The sequence below is a fragment of the Saccopteryx bilineata genome, chromosome 2 (genome assembly GCF_036850765.1).
Source record: "Saccopteryx bilineata isolate mSacBil1 chromosome 2, mSacBil1_pri_phased_curated, whole genome shotgun sequence".
In the NCBI taxonomy this organism is placed as follows: domain Eukaryota; kingdom Metazoa; phylum Chordata; class Mammalia; order Chiroptera; family Emballonuridae; genus Saccopteryx; species Saccopteryx bilineata.
The window spans coordinates 374,862,309-374,879,679 of record NC_089491.1 but is presented as its reverse complement, the minus strand read 5'-3'; the positions used below and the strand labels follow the sequence as shown (position 1 = coordinate 374,879,679).

Genomic DNA, 17,371 nt, shown 5'->3' with positions numbered 1-17,371 from the left:
TTAATGAATGTTTTCCTGATATAGACTAATGCATTACTTTATAATTTATAATAGCATGTCTCATTTTGAAACATCAGAATTTTATAAAAGAGAAACAGAATATAAACATTTTAATGATAGAATTCTAAAGAAGAACTTCTGTCTCTTGAAGACTTAATGGTCTCTGCCTGACCAGGCGGTGGCACAATGAATAGAGCATTGGACTGGGATGCAGAGGACCCAGGTTCAAAACCCTGGGGTTGCTGACTTGAGCGCGAGCTCACCAGCTTGAGCACAGGGTCACTGGCTTGAGTGTGGGATCATAGACATAACCTCATGGTCGCTGGCTTGAGCAAGGGGTCATTCGCTCTGCTGTAGCCCCCTCCCCCCATCAAGGCACATATGGGAAAGCAATCAATGAACAACTAAGGTGCCACAACTATGAGTTGATGCTTCTCATCTCTCTCCCTTCCTGTCTGTCTGTCCCTGTCTGTCCCTCTCTCTATCTCTCTCTGTCTCTGTCACACACACACACACAAAAATAATAATAAAAGAATTCGAGGTCTCCTTCTTGAAGGTAAAACCAGAACCATCCTAGAGAGACAGACGCTCAAGGAGGAAGCTGCATGTGCTCCCAAATAATAGCTGATGCATGTATGTGCCGGCAACTATTCTAAATGTTTTCTATGTATTTATTCAGTGGTCTTCATGTTCATCGTAGGAGGTAGAGTGCATTTTATAGAGTGCAAACAGAGGCAAATAATTGTGAATTTTCCCAAAGTCACACAGCAAGTAAGTTGTAAAATTGGTATTGGAAGTTTCCAGATTCTACGCTCTTAATTCCTAGGTGTTCTGGACTTCCTGGTAAATTCTACCTTTAACAAGTAATAACTATTCCTAACATTTTATATGAGCTCTTCAAACAAAGCAGTTTAATGATAAAGTGTCCATTAGGCAAATAAGATATAACAGAATACAAATGTTAACCAACCCCAGGGAGGGAAAATTGACAGTGCAGGTTCAAGGGTGAGCTGGCGACGGCACTGACTACCACAAGATCATCACCTGTCGCTTTCTGTGGACGTCAGCTCTGATTTGACTTTTGCTTCCCTGCTCCTTAGAAAATCTCACAAAATGCAGGCACTGCTCTTGAGTTTGTGAACTTCATTTTTCCTGAGCCAGGAAACTAGTTTCTCCTTTCATATTTCGTTTTTCATCCCCTGGTGCCCTTTCACCCTTTAGCTGGCTGCCATATTTCCATCTTAACTGTGCTCACCAAGCTTTTTCTACCCCACAGCCCATGCATCTGATAAATATTTCTCAGGGCCCGTCTTGCCTTCTGCTCCTGTTTCATAAGCTTCTTCAGTCCCTCGGAAGGAAGAGCATAGATCAACTGGCAGATTAGTATGACTACCTTCAGCTCTAAGAGTGGAAATAGTATAACAGTCATAAACAAAACCTGATCTCAAGAAAAACTACTTTCTAAGTAACAATGATGAGGGAAAACATTATTATTATTTTTTATCATAGCAGGCTTACTATTTCACCAATAACCCATTCCTACGAATTGCAAATTAACTAGCCAAAGAAAGAACTTTTGTATTTCTTACTGAGTCAGAGATTGTACCTGTCAAAAAGTAACAACTTCAGACAGCTATGGCACAATAATGAATAATGTAGGTCTGAAAGACCCAGAGGTTACAGAAACATGCTTGGTGCCAAAGTATAGTTCCAGAGAGGCAGAGTTTGTTATGAAAACTCCTAGATGAGTGAAGTAGACTTTGTTTTTTGTTGTTTATTGATTTAAGAGAGAGAAAGAGAGACACTGACTTGTTCCACTTATTTATGTTACGCATTCATTAGTTGATTCTTGTATGTGCCCTGACTGGGGATCGAACCCACAACTTTGGCACATCAGGATGATGCTCTAACCAACTGAGCTACCCGGCCAGGACATGAGGTGGACTTTGGATAAACAGATACTATGCTAACACTTTGGATCGTCCCAGGGTAAAACAGAGATATCTGGTAACAGAATCTTGAAACAAATAGAGAACAATGAAGGTATTTGGAAAACAGAGCAGATAAGGAAACAGGAAGCAAAAAAGAAAAAAAAAAGTGGTTTTAACCACCAACCATTTAATACAAATGGTTGCATGCAACTCAGAGAGTGGAGGAAGCATACATACTTCAGTCCAAATGAACTTGAAGGGGTTTTTTTTTGTTTTTCAGATGTACTTTAAACACTTTTGACTAAAGAGCTGTAATTTAGGCTCCTGGATCCTACCTAACTTTTGTGTAAGTTTTCTGGAATGACATTCACAAAGAAAACAATCAACCAACTTTAAAATGCAGAGGAAAGTCTAAATTGAGGGTGGAAATGTATATATGCCTCCCTCTTCTTTCCTTGTAATCCAGCTCTGTTTGAGTCTGATATTCTATTTTTTTATTGGTTTTAGAGAGGGAGGAAGGTGTAGAGAGAGAGAAACATCGATTTGTTGTTCCACTTATTTATGCATTCACTAGTTGATTCTTGTATGTGCCCTGACTGAAGGTCAAACCCACAACCTTGGCATATCCAGATGACAGCTCTAGCCAACTAAGCTATCCAGCTACAGCTTTAATATTCAATGGTTTTTAAAGCATCTCCCAAGATATGTCTCCCCTGCATGATAGAGAGCAAGGGAGGAAGACACCTGCAGTCTACATGAAAAGACTCTTACCTTCTGATTCCAGTCCTGACTCCATCATTTTCTAGTATATCTTTGGCAAAGACCACTTTCTCATCCCTGCTGTGGGGAAACTCATACCAGTTTCAACCTCTATTAAAATGTAACTTTAGCCTGACCAGGCGGTGGCATAGTGGATAGAGCATCAGACTGGGATGCGGAGGACCCAGGTTCGAGACCCTGAGGTCGCCAGCTTGAGCACGGGCTCATCTGGTTTGAGCAAAGTTCACCAGCTTGGACCCAAGGTCGCTGGCTTGAGTAAGGGGTTACTCAGTCTGCTGAAGGCTCGTGGTCAAGGCACATATGAGAAAGCAATCAATGAACAACTAAGGTGTCCCAACAAAAAACTGATGATTGATGCTTCTCATCTCTCTCTGTTCCTGTCTATCTCTCTCTCTCTGTCTCTGTAAAAAAAAAAAAGTAGGCCCTGGCCGGTTGGCTCAGCGGTAGAGCGTCGGCCTAGTGTGCGGAGGACCCGGGTTCGATTCCCGGCCAGGGCACACAGGAGAAGCGCCCATTTGCTTCTCCACCCCTCCGCCGCGCCTTCCTCTCTGTCTCTCTCTTCCCCTCCCGCAGCCAAGGCTCCATTGGAGCAAAGATGGCCCGGGCGCTGGGGATGGCTCTGTGGCCTCCACCCCAGGCGCTAGAGTGGCTCTGGTCGCAACATGGCGACGCCCAGGATGGGCAGAGCATCGCCCCCTGGTGGGCAGAGCGTCGCCCCATGGTGGGCGTGCCGGGTGGATCCCGGTCGGGCGCATGCGGGAGTCTGTCTGACTGTCTCTCCCTGTTTCCAGCTTCAGAAATATAAAAAAAAAAAAAAAAGTAACTTTTAGACCCTGGCCAGTTGGCTCAATGCTCAGTGATAGAGCATTGGCCCGGCTCTCTCTCTCTCTCTCTCTCTCTCTCTCTCTCTTCCTCTCCTACAGCTATGGCTCGATTGGGGTGAGTTGGCCCCGGGCGCTGAGTATGGCTCCATGGCCTCCGCCTCAGGCACTAAAAAAGGAGCTTGGTTGTGAACATGGCCCCAGATGGGCAGAGCATCGCCCCCTAGTGGGCTTTCCAGGTGGATCCCCATCCCAGTGCATGCCTTCCCCTCCTCTCACTGAATTAAAAAAAAAAGAGCTAACAGGAAGACATAGAGGCAGGCTTCTCACTCAGCTGCAGCAGGAGGGAGACAGCCACATAGAGGGCGCACAGAGTCTGTGCCTCGGGGTCACAGCCCCCATCATGGGGCTGTGCAGCCCAGTTCTGCTCCAGGATGGACTCCACCTGCAAGGAAATCCACCAGAGAGTAAAGGCCAGAAACATAGAATCACTCCAGAAACGGCTGAGATCTGGCCACACTCTGTAATCCTGAGCCCGTGGCAGACACAGTAACCCCTCCTGGCACTCTTTCCTCAACTAGTGACAGGTACTGCTAACCAGTCAGAGTTGGCACTGACGATGGTGCCAGCTGCCATCCGGGGACTCACAGTTTTACACCCCCTCTCTTGCCCATCCCTAATTGTCTTGGAGATTCTATGTCCAGGGAATTTCCACAAGCCAGCTGGATGGACGTGAGCTGACAGAGAACTGTGAAGTCAGAAGGGACAGAATCCTAGGGACGTCTGGGTCCCTTGAGAGCATGGGCAGTCACATCTACTAGGACCCTGGCCCTCAGCCCAGGCTCTCTTACCTGGTCCTTCAACAGGGGCAGGGTCCCCTTCTGTAGGGTCTCAGCCACAAGCTCCTTCTCCCCAGACAGCTCTAAGGGTAGGAAAGAGGGTTACTGGCTGAGAGGAGAGGCCTGGAGGGGGACAGGGCTGCAGGGCTGGTAAGACTGGGGATGAGCACCAGGGGAGGCTGCAGCGAGCTCCGGGAGTGCAGGACGGAGGTCATCCCAGGGCGCCCTGCTTCCCTCTGAACCTGCATGAGGTCATAGTCCGTGCCAAGGCGGAACAGAAGGCAGTACCTCAAGCCCTGGCCTGGGGAAGATGGCTAGCTTCTGAAATGTGATGCTTTATTCCTCCCAAAAGGTTAAAGCAACGTGGACCACCTTTCTCCCAAGATTCGGTTCCCTGCGGGCCCCTCTGCTCAGCCTGTCCTCCACCGCCAGCATCCTCCTCACCCTTCAAGGCATCCAGGAAATCCAGAACGGCTTCTCTGCGAGCCTCTACCAAGATCCCAGCGGCATTAAAAAGACTGTTTATGAGAGGGCCCACTGGGTCCTCCACTGGTAGCTCTCCCGAGACCAGGACCCCAGACACCTAGGGCCGGGAGACAGGGAGATGAGCACTAGTCTTACTAGAGCAGGTCACCTGCAGCGTGTTAGCTGCTGACTCCCCGCCCCTGCAGCCGCCCTCAGCCCAGGTGCCTTCTTAGGCCTCTTAACTCTTTCATCTAGATCCCGCAGCTCCTCGTCGGAGGTGAGGCACTGAGTCAGGCAGCTGAGCACCTCCTCTCGCTCCTGCTCCGTTAGATCCTGCAGGCCTCTCACGGTGTCCTGCACTTTCTCCTTCATGCTTCTGAAATCCTCCCAGCTCAAGGACTCCCCTGTAGAGGCAGCAATTAAGAACCCAACCTAACCCGCCCACCAAGCTCCATTACCAAGGCCACGCTACTCCCCACTCTCGTCTGTTCTTCCGGAGACCTCGTCTGCATCTTCCCTGCCTCTAAGCTTTCCTTGTTAAAGCGAAGCTTCCTCCTCCCCAAACACCCACCATCGTTGCTTCCCGCTGACCCCACTTCCATCTCCCTAGCTCCCACCCAGTCTAGTACCAACCCCAGATTCCCCACCTCCAGGAAATCAAAATTTACTGAGCCCTTGCCATTCGAAGTGCAGTCATTAGACCACACCAAGAGTAGTGAGGGTTTAGGGCAGGGGTCGGGAATCTTTTTGGCTGAGAGAGCCATGAATGCCACATATTTTAAAATGTAATTCTGTGAGAGCCATACAACAACCCGTGTACGTTATGCATTATCAATAAAAATTTGGGCCTGACCTGTGGTGACGCAGTGGATAAAGTGTCGACCTGGAAATGCTGAGGTCGCCGGTTCAAAACCCTGGGCTTGCCTGGTCAAGGCATATATGGGAGTTGATGCTTCCAGCTCCTCCCCCCTGTCTCTCTCTCTCCTCTCTCTCTCTCTCTCTCTCTCTCTCCCTCCCTCTTTCTCCTCTCTAAAATGAATAAATAAATAAATAATTTTTTTAAAAAAGTAAAACCAATAAAAATTTGGTGTTGTCCCAGAGGATAGCTGTGATTGGCTCCAGCCACCCTCAACCATGAACATGAGCGGTAGGAAATGAATGGATTGTAAAACATGAGAATGATATATATATATATATATATATATATAATTTTATTTATTTATTTATTTATTTTACAGAGACAGAGTCAGAGAGAGGGATAGACAGAAACAGACAGACAGGAAACGGAGAGATGAAAAGCATCAATCATTAGTTTTTCTTTGCATTGCAACACCTTAATTGTTCATTGATTGCTTTCTCATATGTGCCTTGACCACGGGCCTTCAGCAGACTGAGTAACCCCTTGCTCTAGCCAGCAACCTTGGGTCCAAGCTGGTGAGCTTTTGCTCAAACCAGATGAGCCCTCGCTCAAGCTGGCGACTTTGGGGTCTCGAACCTGGGTCCTCCGCATCCCAGTCCGGCGCTCTATCCACTGCGCCACCGCCCGGTCAGACAATGTTTTATATTTTTAACGTTATTATTATTTTTTATTAAAGATTTGTCTGCATGCCAGATGCAGCCATCAAAAGAGCCACATCTGACTTACGAGCCATAGGTTCCCAAACCCTGGTTTAAGGGAAGTTAGAGCAGTGGTTCTTAGCCTTGACTGTCATGAGAATTAGCTGGGGAGTGATTTTTTAAAATCCTGAAGCCCAGGCCATACCCCCAGATCCATTAAATCAGAATTTCTGGAAGTGGGACTCTGGCATGACTAGTTGTAAACTTCCCTAAGGTGATGTCTACGTACAACCAATGAGAAGCACTGTGTTTAGAAGTGACAGATGCAACCTCCAGACTAGAGTTGAAACCTGCTTTGGGCCCTGCCCTACCTTTCTCCACTCAAATCACCCCCCTACACACACACTCACACACACACACACTCACATACACACACATACACATACACACACACACACTCACACACATACACATACACACACTCACACACACATACACACACACTCACACACATACACACACACACACTCACACACACATACACACACAGACACACACTCACACACACACACTCACACACATACACACACTCACATACACACTCGCACACATACACACATACACACACATACACACAAACACACACTCTCACACACATACACATTCACACACACTCACACACTCTCACACACACATACACACAGACACACATACACTCACACTCACACATACACACACATACACACATATACACACACACATACTCACACACACATACACTCACACACATATACACACTCACACACACATATACACACTCACACACACATACAAACTCACATACACACATACACACACACACACACTCAGCTACCCCACCCGAGCTGCAGTCCTGGAGGCCAGAGGGCCCGAGGGTGAAAGGATGCCGCTGCCCTGAACAGCTGGCCCCCATGCTTACCTAAGCATGATGGACCACCATCTTCCTCTGCAAAGAAAGGAAAAGTAACCTCAAAGAGTCTTTAGGTCACCTCCAGCCCCCTGTGGATATTCTCTTCCCAGTGACATAAGTTTTCATTCCTGGACTCTGAGCCCACACTGCCCCTGCCAGGGAGCTTGTGTCCTCATCCTTGTGTGTGAATGGCCACTATATTTTCAGACCCATTCCCACATCCTCAGAGGTTGGCAGCCATAGAATTGTGCCTAGAAACAGAAGCCCAGAGAGTGTGAGCATGCCCTCAGGACTCAGCAAATATGTGTCGGAGCAGGGCCTGGAGTCCATCTCCTGACTCCTTGGTTATAACTCTTTAAAATGATGGAGATTCACTCTTTTGAGCTAGCAAGACCTTGCCAGGACTGAACCTGTAACTTCTACAACTTCCAGGAGTTTCTTGAATTTTCAACCACATCTAGACCACTCTCTACCCCTTCCCAAGGCCTCTCAGGCAGTACAGTTCTTCTGGGACCCAGGGAAAGACTCTGAAGTTTCAGAGGAAGCCACATTCAGAATCACAGGGACCTTCTAGCCTAACCCATTCATTTTAAAGTCAGGATAATCACAGCTCAGGTGGCTGTAGAGCTAATGAGTGGGAGAGCCAGGACTAGGCCCTAAGGCCATCTGACTCCCCAATCCAATGCTCCTTTCACAGACAGTGCACCGTGGGAGCCCTGGCCATATAATTCAAATGTGCTTCCTAGGCCAATAAGACTTCAGCAAGGGCTATCACCCAGGGATCCAGCACACTGACCCACACAAAGCAAGCCAGAGTTGTCAGAGCCTGGAAACTCGAGGCCAACATGCAGTCCAACCTTCCCCTCTGACAGGCACATTTTTCTCCTTTCCTTACCCCAGTCCCCACCCGGGTGCATCCTATTACATTCTCAGCTTTAATAACACTACATTTCCAGGCCGTTTGTTACTTGTTATCCTCTTTTTAAAAACAGTATCCTTGCCCACCCTGGAACATGAGCAGGAGCCCCAGATGCCCACTCACCTTCTGGAAGGGATTTTGTTTTCCCAGAGAAACAAATATCTAAACCAGAGAGAGAGAGAGAGAGAGAGAGAGAGAGAGAGAGAGAGAGAGACCAGTTATCAGAAAGACCCATTTTCTCAAAGTCCCTCTTTCTAGTTTCTTCCCAGTCCTCACACGCTACCTCTAACCAAAAAAATAAATAAACAAACAAATACTGGGAGAAAGATGAAAGTAAACACCTCAGAAGGGTTCGTGTCCCGATGGAGCAGATCCTTGGTTCCGCGGTGTCTGAGCAAGCAGCCTCAGTCCTTCCTCCCAGTCCTGCCCCCTCCCTCTTTCTTCCAGGTGGTAAGCACCTTCAAGCCCACCACCGCCCCTGGAGGCTGACACAGAGCTTGGCTGAATCAACCCACACTCCACCCGTGTGTTCAGGCTCTCTACCGGCCCTGCCCCCACCAGGCCTTGCTTACTTATCCTTTCCAAGTCGGGGAAGACCAGCTGCTTTATTCGATAGCCCAGGACCAGCTTTGGGGGGATGGTCACTGCCCTTTGGTGCTAGGAAAAAAGGAGTTCACGTAAATTGATTCCTAGGTGCTTTACGCGGTTATCTTGCCTGATCTCCCAAATAGTCTTGGGAGGTAGAAATTTTATGCCCATTTTACAGATGAAAGAATTGAGGCTCTGAGAAAATCAGTAGGTGAGCCAGTTTCACAGCTAAAAACTGTAGCAGACCTAAAATTTGAACCTACATCTGATCTTAAAACTCAGGTTGTTTCCACTGTACATTCGACACATGCTTGTTGAAGACCTTGTGTTATTCCAGGCGCTGTGGCTCCTGCCTTCCTACCTCTTAGAAAGGGAGGTAGACAGTGAATAACACCCACACACACACACACAGTGATGAACCAGGGGGAGTGCTAGAGGGAAGCGAATGAACACAGGGCGTCACTAGAGACTACCAAGGGGGACTTAGCAATGCCACACACAACTTCTCGGGCAAGAAGAGAAGTCATAAGAAGGCCAAGGAGCAGGCAGGTCGGCTCCGGGAGGCCTAGAGAAAGAGCTGAGGAGCCTGGAGTCCAGGTTGGCACGGCTCTGACCTGCGGTGGGTGGGGCCGGGCTGGCTCTCTCCCCGCCCCCATTCCTGTTCCCCAGGACCCTAACCTTGCGTTCATATTTGAGATTGAGAAAATCCATCTGGTTCCAAAGTGTATACTGCTGTTCGCTTCTCAGGGTTTCCTCCCTTGTCGTCTCCAGAGTTTCTGTCACCAGATACAGGTCTTCTCTCCTCATCTGTATCGACTGAAACGAAGAGGGTAGTTTCCTCTTCAGCTTCCTGGAGAGAGTGTGGGGGTGGTCAGGATCTCAGCCCCCCCCCCCCAGTGACACTTTCCCCTGTCTATCAGCTAGGTCCTATTTGCGATTAAGTGCTTGTGAGGCAGAAAATCCAAGGCACCCAGCGCCCCCATCGTGGTGCACTTCACCAGCTGTGCAGGCGAGAGGCTGCAAAGTGGGAAGGGCGCTCACCGGCGTTTGTGAGAGAACGGCCCAGGGCTGCAAGTCCTCCGCAGGCCACCTCGTTTCACCCTCGCCGCAACCCCGGGATGCAGGCAGAACTGCACCCATTTTTCACACGGGGAAATTGAGGCTTCGAGACAGGTTGTAAATAGTCCAAGGTCACACAGCTAGTAAGTGTAGAGCTGAGATTCAAACCCTGCTTTCCCTGAGTGGAAAGTAAGAATCTCTCCCATGGCACTGAGATAAGCACCTTCCCAGGTCACAACGCCCCCTCTCTGAGCAGGGGCTCCAGCTCCTCAAACCCGTCCCTGGGGCCTGGCTACACTGTCCACCCCTGGACTCCAGGAGGCACCTCCGAGTCCATAAGGAAATTCATTTTGTGACTAAGAACAGCCTGATGGAGCTTCTGGTATTTGCAACCAAAGACCCTCAAGGAAGACGTACATTTGCCTTGGCTGACCTTCTGCTACGCACCTAGTGCCCTGCCCCTCGTACATGCAACATCACTCAGCCTCAGCCTAAACCAATAGGCCATCTAGGAAATATTCAGCTCTTTCAGAAAAATTCCAAGGACTCCTCCCCAACAATACAATGGTGGGGAGAGATAGTTCAAAGGACCAGTAAAATTTCTATTTTATTTTATTTTATTTTATTTTTATTTATTTTCTTCTTTTTTTTTTTAGTGAGAGGAGGTGAGGCAGAGAGACAGACTCCCACATGTGCCCCAACCGGGATCCACCCAGAAAACCCCCTACTGGGGCTGCTGCTCTGTTACTCAGCAACCAAACTATTTTTAGCACCTGAGGCAGAGGCCACAGAACCTCAGCTCTCAAAGCCAATTCGCTCAAACCAATAGAGCCATGACTGCAGGAGGGAAGAGAGAGAGAGAGAGAGAGAGAGAGAGAGAGGTAAGGGGGGGTGGAGAAGCAGCTGGGCTCTTCTCCTGTGTGCCCTAATTGAGAACCAAACCCAGGACATCCACACGCCAGGCCGATGCTCTACCACTGAGCCAACTGGCCAGGGCCTCAATTTTTAATTAAAAAGGAAAGCAAAGGCATCCCCCATGCAGGGAGTGCTAACTCAAGTGAACCATCGGGCCCTTCGCCGGAGCTGCTCCACACTTTTCAACAGTTTCAGCTATGAAAGAAACACCAACACCAGCAACAAAGCAATTGCTGAGGGGAAAGCTGGTGATGTCCCTTTAAGTGCCATGGAAGCACCTCAGCTATCAGAACCCCTGTGGTGCTTGATTGGTGCCACCCAGGTGGGGTGGGGTGGTGGCACTTCTGTGCAGGAAATGTTCTACAGGGATGCTTTAATTTCACTGTGCTTCCCTTCAGTTTTCACTACATACCTTCTGCGTGCTGGGAATAAAAGAGAGGTTAGTAAAGTCGGTCCCTGATCACAAGTCGCTCCCAGTCCACTGAAGACAGGACATGAAAACCTGTCTCACCACAAAGCAGAGTGAAGTAAGCAGAGTACAGACTTGGGCAACTCAGTCTAGAACAGAGGAGAGTGGCCCCTGGGAACCAGTAGGTTTTGGACCAAGCCAAAGAAATCAGTCACCCTGGAGGGGGGCAGGGACGGGAATGGACTGAGGGCGTCAGAAGAAGGTCTTTTGGAGACTGAACCTGGGTGAATGAGACAGCTTCCCGAGCTTCCCCTTCTCCTGCCTACCTCCAGCCTCACCTGTTCTCGAGGGAATGCAGATATTGCTGGGATATCCTGGACCCCACCATCATGAGTCTCTGCTCCTGGGACCCATGGAAGTCCCCTACAATTGTTATTTCTTTGGGCAATTTCACTCTCAACATCCCCAATGAGTCTACCGTATCCACAACGGGCAGCTCAGCCTTTTGACCTGGAAAGAGAAGGATGAAGGTCACACTGATCTCTGAATTTCTAGAGAGAAAAAAACACATTTTGTAACTGGTGAGACATAACAGAAGTGGCAGTAGTGCTTGAAATCTGTGCTGTATATGTGACACTGGTGTCTCAAGGCCCTTCTTCTTTTTTTTTTAATTTTTATTTTAGTGAGAAGAGGGGAGGCAGAAACAGACTCCCGCATATGCCCGGACCGGGATCCACCCCGCAAGCCCACTAGGGGGAAATGCTCTGCCCATCTGGGGCCCTTGCTCCGTTGCAACCAGAGCCATTTTTTAGCACCTGAGGCAGAGGCCATGGAGCCATCCTCAGCACCAACTCAAGCCATGGCTGCAGGAGGGGAGGAAAAGAGAGAGAGACAGAGAGAGAAGCAAGAGGGGAAGGGGTGGAGAAGCAGATGGGCACTTCTCCTGTGTGCCCTGACCGGAAATTGAACCTGGGACTTCCACACGCTAGGCCGACACTCTACCGCTGAGCCAACCAGCCAGGGCCAGGACCCATTTGTGTCTCAAGCAATGTAAAAGTTTGCATGTACTTTATCAGAGAGAAAAGAAAAATCAAACCTTATGCACACAAAAAGTATAGCATGGGATTAAAAAAAAAAACTATAATGGAGACCTTTGATGAGCACTACCTCAGCCAGGTGACTGTTGATACAGTGAAAGTCATGTGGATAGCGCATGCCCTTGATACGATGTGATGAGAGGCACTTCACCTCTATGGTCTTCCTTCCCAAGACGCATTATTACCTCAGTCTAACCAGGAGAAAAGACATCTGACAAATTCCAACAGAGAGGCACCCTACAGTATGCCTGAACAATATTCCTTAAAACTGTCAAGGTCATGTCCTGACCTGTGGTGGCGCAGCGGATAGAGAATCGACCTGAAACACAGAGGTCGCTGGTTCAAAACCCTGGGCTTGCCCAGTCACGGCACATACGGCAAGCAACAAGCAAGCAATGAACAGCTAAAGCGAAGCAACTGGGAGTTGATACTTCTCACTCCCCTCCCTCCTCTCTCTGTAAAATCAGTAAGTAAAATCTTTTTTTAAAAACACAGCTGTCAAGGTCATCAAAGAACAAGAAAGTTTGAGAAATTGTCACAGCCAAGAGGAGTCTAAGGAGACATGACAACTAAAGGTAATGTGGTGTCTTGGATGGGGTCCTGGAACAGGAAAGGGACATTAGGTACATTAAGATACTCTCAATGAAGTGTGGACTTTAGATGGTAAAAACAAAAGAACAAACAAAAAATCCTATGCACACTTTAACAACACCGTGCACTATGTAGATAAAAAAATAATAATAATAATAACCTATTTAAAAAGGGAGCAGGCCAAGTTGCTAAAAATCAATTCAAATCATCAATTCACTTCATTCTTAGGAATTTTTTTTAAAAGTTTGGTTTCACCTCTGCCTCCAAATGTTTTATGTAAACAGATAGACTTTCCCTTAAAGGAAGTTAAGTTGACTTAATCAAATTTTTATGATCGTAGCAAAACATCCTAGTCCTGGTTTCAAGTGTTTTTCTGTTTTCTGTGACCTGGTCATTTGGCAAACTGAGAACTAGCTTTCAGTAAATTGGCTCTTGGCAATTTGCTTTTTTAGAGAATTTACTTAGCATCTTTGAAAAATGCTAATCTGAACATTTCTGAAAGCCCTTGCCTGCTTAATTAAACTCCGGTATGAAAATACCTGTCACCTCTGAGTCATCTGGTCACTGTTCTTGGTCATGTAACAGCTGTGCCTGGCACACGGCAGGTGCTCTGAAATGTACAGTATTAGCGCTAGAGTTCTCTTCCATCTCGCCGAGGTGTGAGAGCTGTAAAATTCCCCTCCGTGAGGTGTGAGACACCAATATAAGTCTCCAAGAGAGTGTTCAATAACACTTGCCCTGGGGCTTCTCAAACCCCCCAAAAAACAAGAATAGCTGAGTGTGGAGGCAGGGGATGGAATAGACTCCTCCATGAATCTCCTCAAGCCCTTGGAGAGTTCTGCTCACCAGCCGTTTCCCATTCAGTCGTGATCTCCAGGACCCATGAAGGGATAGTGATAATAACTGCAGCAGAACGGTCGGGGTGAACTTGTATTGAGTGTTTCTTCTGTGCAGGCACTGCCATGAATGATTTACGTAATTTGTCTCATTTGATTGTTGCAACAGTCTGCTCGAGTTGACAGATGAAGGAACAAACTTGTTCAGAGGTCACCAGCTGGGAAGTGGCTTAGAAACCAGGTGCCCCTAGCTCTAAAGCCTGTGTCTTTTCTTAACCACTAAGCGAACGACCTCCCTTTTTTTTTTTATCCACTTCACTGATAAGCATAGAAATACACATGAGAAGACAGCAGCTAATTTTGAAACAAGTTATCTACAAAGGGAAAAAAATGGACAAGGAAGATTATTTAGGAATAGCTTCCAAGAAAAATAAATTTCCACTTCCGCCATTCCCTTCTCCCATGCAGCTCTTCTGAGCATTTCTTAAATCGAGGCCTGTGGACGTGTTCGTACACATTCCACCGCTTTTTTGTTGACTGGTTGGTTTGGTGGCTGGCAACGGGGAGTTGAGGGTGGGGCGCAGTCGGAAGGGGCAAAGTCCTGGCTGGCCATTTCTCCTGGACCTCATACTGACCTTGGCGCCCCGAATCCAGCTCATCAAAGTGCCCTTCATCTCTCTCCAGTATGTCCTCCAGGTTGAGGTCGGTACTGTAGTAATGGTGTCCCCAGATACTTCTCTTCCCCAGCACCAGACAGAAGCAGTGAAACCTGTCAGCACCCACAATGCTTCTGACAGCAATCATGTCACCTCCTGCCACACCATGGGCCACAGCTCTTGTGATTTTCTCAAATACGCTGGGCATTATGCCTGGATCAGCTGAGGAAAGGAAGCTGATTTCAGTTTGGTTCAGGTTTTTTTTTTTTTTTTATTCATTTTAGAGAGGAGAGAGAAAGGGAGAGACAGAGACAGAGAGGGAGAGAGAGACAGAGAGAGAAGGTAGGGAGGAGCTGGAAGCATCAACTCCCATATGTGCCTTGACCAGGCAAGCCCAGGGTTTTGAACCGGCGACCTCAGCATTTCCAGGTCAACGCTTTATCCACTGCGCCACCACAGGTCAGGCTGGTTCAGGTTTTTAAAACAAACTTTGTCAGCGTGGGGTCAAGGAATATGCAAAGATTCTAGAACAACCGGGAGTTGGGACTATTTGCCTTCCCTGTTTCTAGAAGGTGAGGTGGTCAGTACATAGTAGGGAGGGGTGACCACCACAAATGCCCGATTCTCCTCTGGCCCTCATGGAACCCTCCTGGAGGAAGGATGGAGCAGTGACCGCCCCAAATGGAAAGTGAGACCTGTTTCCTGCCCTCCCCACAGCAGAGTGGCCCCCCTGCCCAGAGGGACCTTGAGGGCTGGGAAGGCAGGCCCACTGTCCCCTAGCCAGACTCAGCAGTGTTAATGAACAGAGGCCCCAGGAAGGACGAGGGGCATGGCTGCCAGGCCTTGCATTACCAACCCCACCTGATTACTTCCTCCCTCGCTCTGACTCCTGGGCTTCCCTCCCTTGCTGAATTCTGCAAGGCAGCTAGTTTCATGGGTGCCCCTACCAACCATTTCCCAACAAGATGGTGAAAACTTGGCCCCAGAAGGAAATAAAAGAGAAAGGATGGAGGACAAGAGTGGCTTGGAGGCCTGACCTGTGGTGGCGCAGTGGGTAAAGCGTCCACCTGGAATGCTGAGGTCGCTGGTTCAAAACCCCGGGCTTGCTTGGTCAAGGCACATATGGGAGTTGATGCTTCCTGCTCCTCCCCCCTTCTCTCTCTCCTCTCTCTAAAACAAATAAATAAAATCTAAATAGAAAAAAAAAAGTGGCTTGGAGCTGGGCACCCTGTCCAGCCCACCCCCAGGTCCTCCTTCCTCAGTGTCTGGTCACCCTGTGAAGGGTCCCCTTACACTTGGTAAAATAAAATGAATCCCGCAATGCCACCAGGGACATCTCGCCCACCCACTCCCCTGTCACCCTCTCCTGGTCTACAGTTGGCCCGCACACCGTCTGCCTCCCCTGCAGTGGGGCCCTCATGGCTCATCCGGTCCAGCCTGACACACAGCTCCTTCCCCGCTACTGTGCAGCCGCAGCTCTTTGTCCCCACCATGTTAAACCTGCTAGGCCTTTAGGGCTCTCTGACCTTCAGATCCTTCTTACTCTCTCCCCTTCCGTCAATCATTTGGCAACCTCTTTCTTCTGAGATCTCTTTCTCTTCCCTCAGGCTCCTCTGCCTCCCTCCCGGGGCTTCCGTGGGCTTCTTTTCCCCCCATCCTACCTCTGACCCACAGGCCCGCCCGCCCGTCTCAGGTGCAACCCACCTCTGCTCTGTGCTCAGCTGCTCAAGGGAAACGGAGGTTGTAGGAATCCCCTCTGAAAGATCTCTGCACAATTCCTGGCCACTGTGTCTGGGGAAGCTCTAACAAAGGAATTGAAAGGAACTGGAAAGCTGGGTAGGGCTGGGTGCCCCACCTCTGAGACCTTTAGATAAGACACATTAAGGCCGGGCTGGAGGCAGATGAGGACATAGGTAAGAAACCTTTCCTTCCTTTTGAACCCAGGAAGTAGGTGATATATCTGTATCTATATCTGATATACAGTCTAGGTGAGCGGGTGAGTTTGGGCCAGGGAATGGTGCAGAACAAGGCACGCTAGGCCGTGCAATCCAGTGAGTTTGCAATAGAGAAATAAAAGATGGGTGGGTACCAAGCAAGTGCCAGCAGGAGATGGCTATGGCTATGTTAGGACGATGAGAGGACTCTAACCGGAACCAGTTACCCAAACACATGCTCTGGTGGGCAATACTGAAGACTCGGAGAGCAACAGTTGCTAACACCTGCAAGGACAGGCTGGGTCAGTAAGGACAGCCTCGTTCCACACCATAGGCTCCCATATGGCCCTCTCAAGCAGATGCCACCGCCTGTCTTCTTCACCCACCTCCTTGTCCAGGAAGAGACCTCTGGCTCTACCCCTTGGTCAGAGATAACCACCCAGGTGAGCCCTGCCTGCCTTCTGGCCCCTGCCTCCCTCAGTTCCAAGAGAACATTTCAGGAGATGATGATGGTAGTAACAATACTAATATGCCTGCCACGTATGAAGTGTTTACTGCCTGCCAGGCATTGTGCTAGTAACCCTCACACTAGCCCGAAGAGCTATTATCTTTATTTAACAAAAGATACTGCAGCTCAGAGAAATAACGTGACAAGGCCACAGAGCCAGTAAGTGGCAGAGCTGGGATTTGAACCTAGATTATTGTGGCTGTGTCTCAGCCCTTATCTGACTGTACTCTTGCAGGTGGAGCTCCAGGGAACCCCCACCTTCAGGACTGAGCCCAGGTGGCTGCAATTCTCCTCCCAGTGCTGTGAGCCACTCAGGAGAGGCAGAGAGTGAAGCTGGTAGGTGGACATGGGCAAAGTCCCGTGCTCTTTCTAACACCCACTCTAAGGACACTCCAGAGAGGAGGAGCCCAGACGGCGGGAGGGCCTCCTCCCTTCCACCCAGGACTTTGCACCTGCCCTGGGAATAGAAGTTGAGAATTGCTCAGAACACACTGAAAGGCTATTAACCTCAGAGAAC

General features: G+C 48.8%; 1 protein-coding gene across 3 annotated transcripts; it reads right to left on the bottom strand.

Moving 5' to 3' along the window:
• Window positions 1–857: 857 nt before the first annotated feature.
• Window positions 858–16,216, bottom strand: GSDMB (gasdermin B). 3 transcript variants are annotated; one of them, XM_066255463.1, is made up of 12 exons: window positions 16,117–16,216; window positions 15,450–15,582; window positions 14,392–14,634; window positions 11,571–11,742; window positions 9,528–9,699; window positions 8,834–8,918; window positions 8,385–8,423; window positions 7,352–7,378; window positions 5,080–5,240; window positions 4,816–4,954; window positions 4,384–4,454; window positions 858–3,977 (listed from the first exon to the last, which is right to left on the bottom strand). In XM_066255463.1, the coding sequence occupies exons 3-12, from the start codon at window positions 14,618–14,620 to the stop codon at window positions 3,831–3,833; spliced, it is 1,242 nt and encodes a 413-aa protein (XP_066111560.1). In that variant the 5' UTR covers window positions 14,621–14,634; window positions 15,450–15,582; window positions 16,117–16,216; the 3' UTR covers window positions 858–3,830. The 3 variants fall into 3 exon arrangements, with proteins under 3 accessions (XP_066111560.1, XP_066111562.1, XP_066111563.1); XM_066255465.1 differs by having other exon boundaries at window positions 15,450–15,578; window positions 16,117–16,212; XM_066255466.1 differs by lacking the exon at window positions 15,450–15,582 and having other exon boundaries at window positions 16,117–16,212.
• Between the last annotated feature and the right edge of the window lie 1,155 nt (window positions 16,217–17,371).

Excerpts from the sequence above, each read along its gene's own strand:
- GSDMB (XM_066255463.1), bottom strand. The coding sequence starts at position 14,620 with ATGCCCAGCGTATTTGAGAAAATCACAAGAGCTGTGGCCCATGGTGTG. Across the intron at positions 9,700-11,570 it reads CTGCATTCCCTCGAGAACAG|GAAGCTGAAGAGGAAACTAC; the intron begins GTGAGGCTGGAG and ends CACTCTCTCCAG. Across the intron at positions 7,379-8,384 it reads AACAAAATCCCTTCCAGAAG|AGGAAGATGGTGGTCCATCA; the intron begins GTGAGTGGGCAT and ends CTTTCTTTGCAG.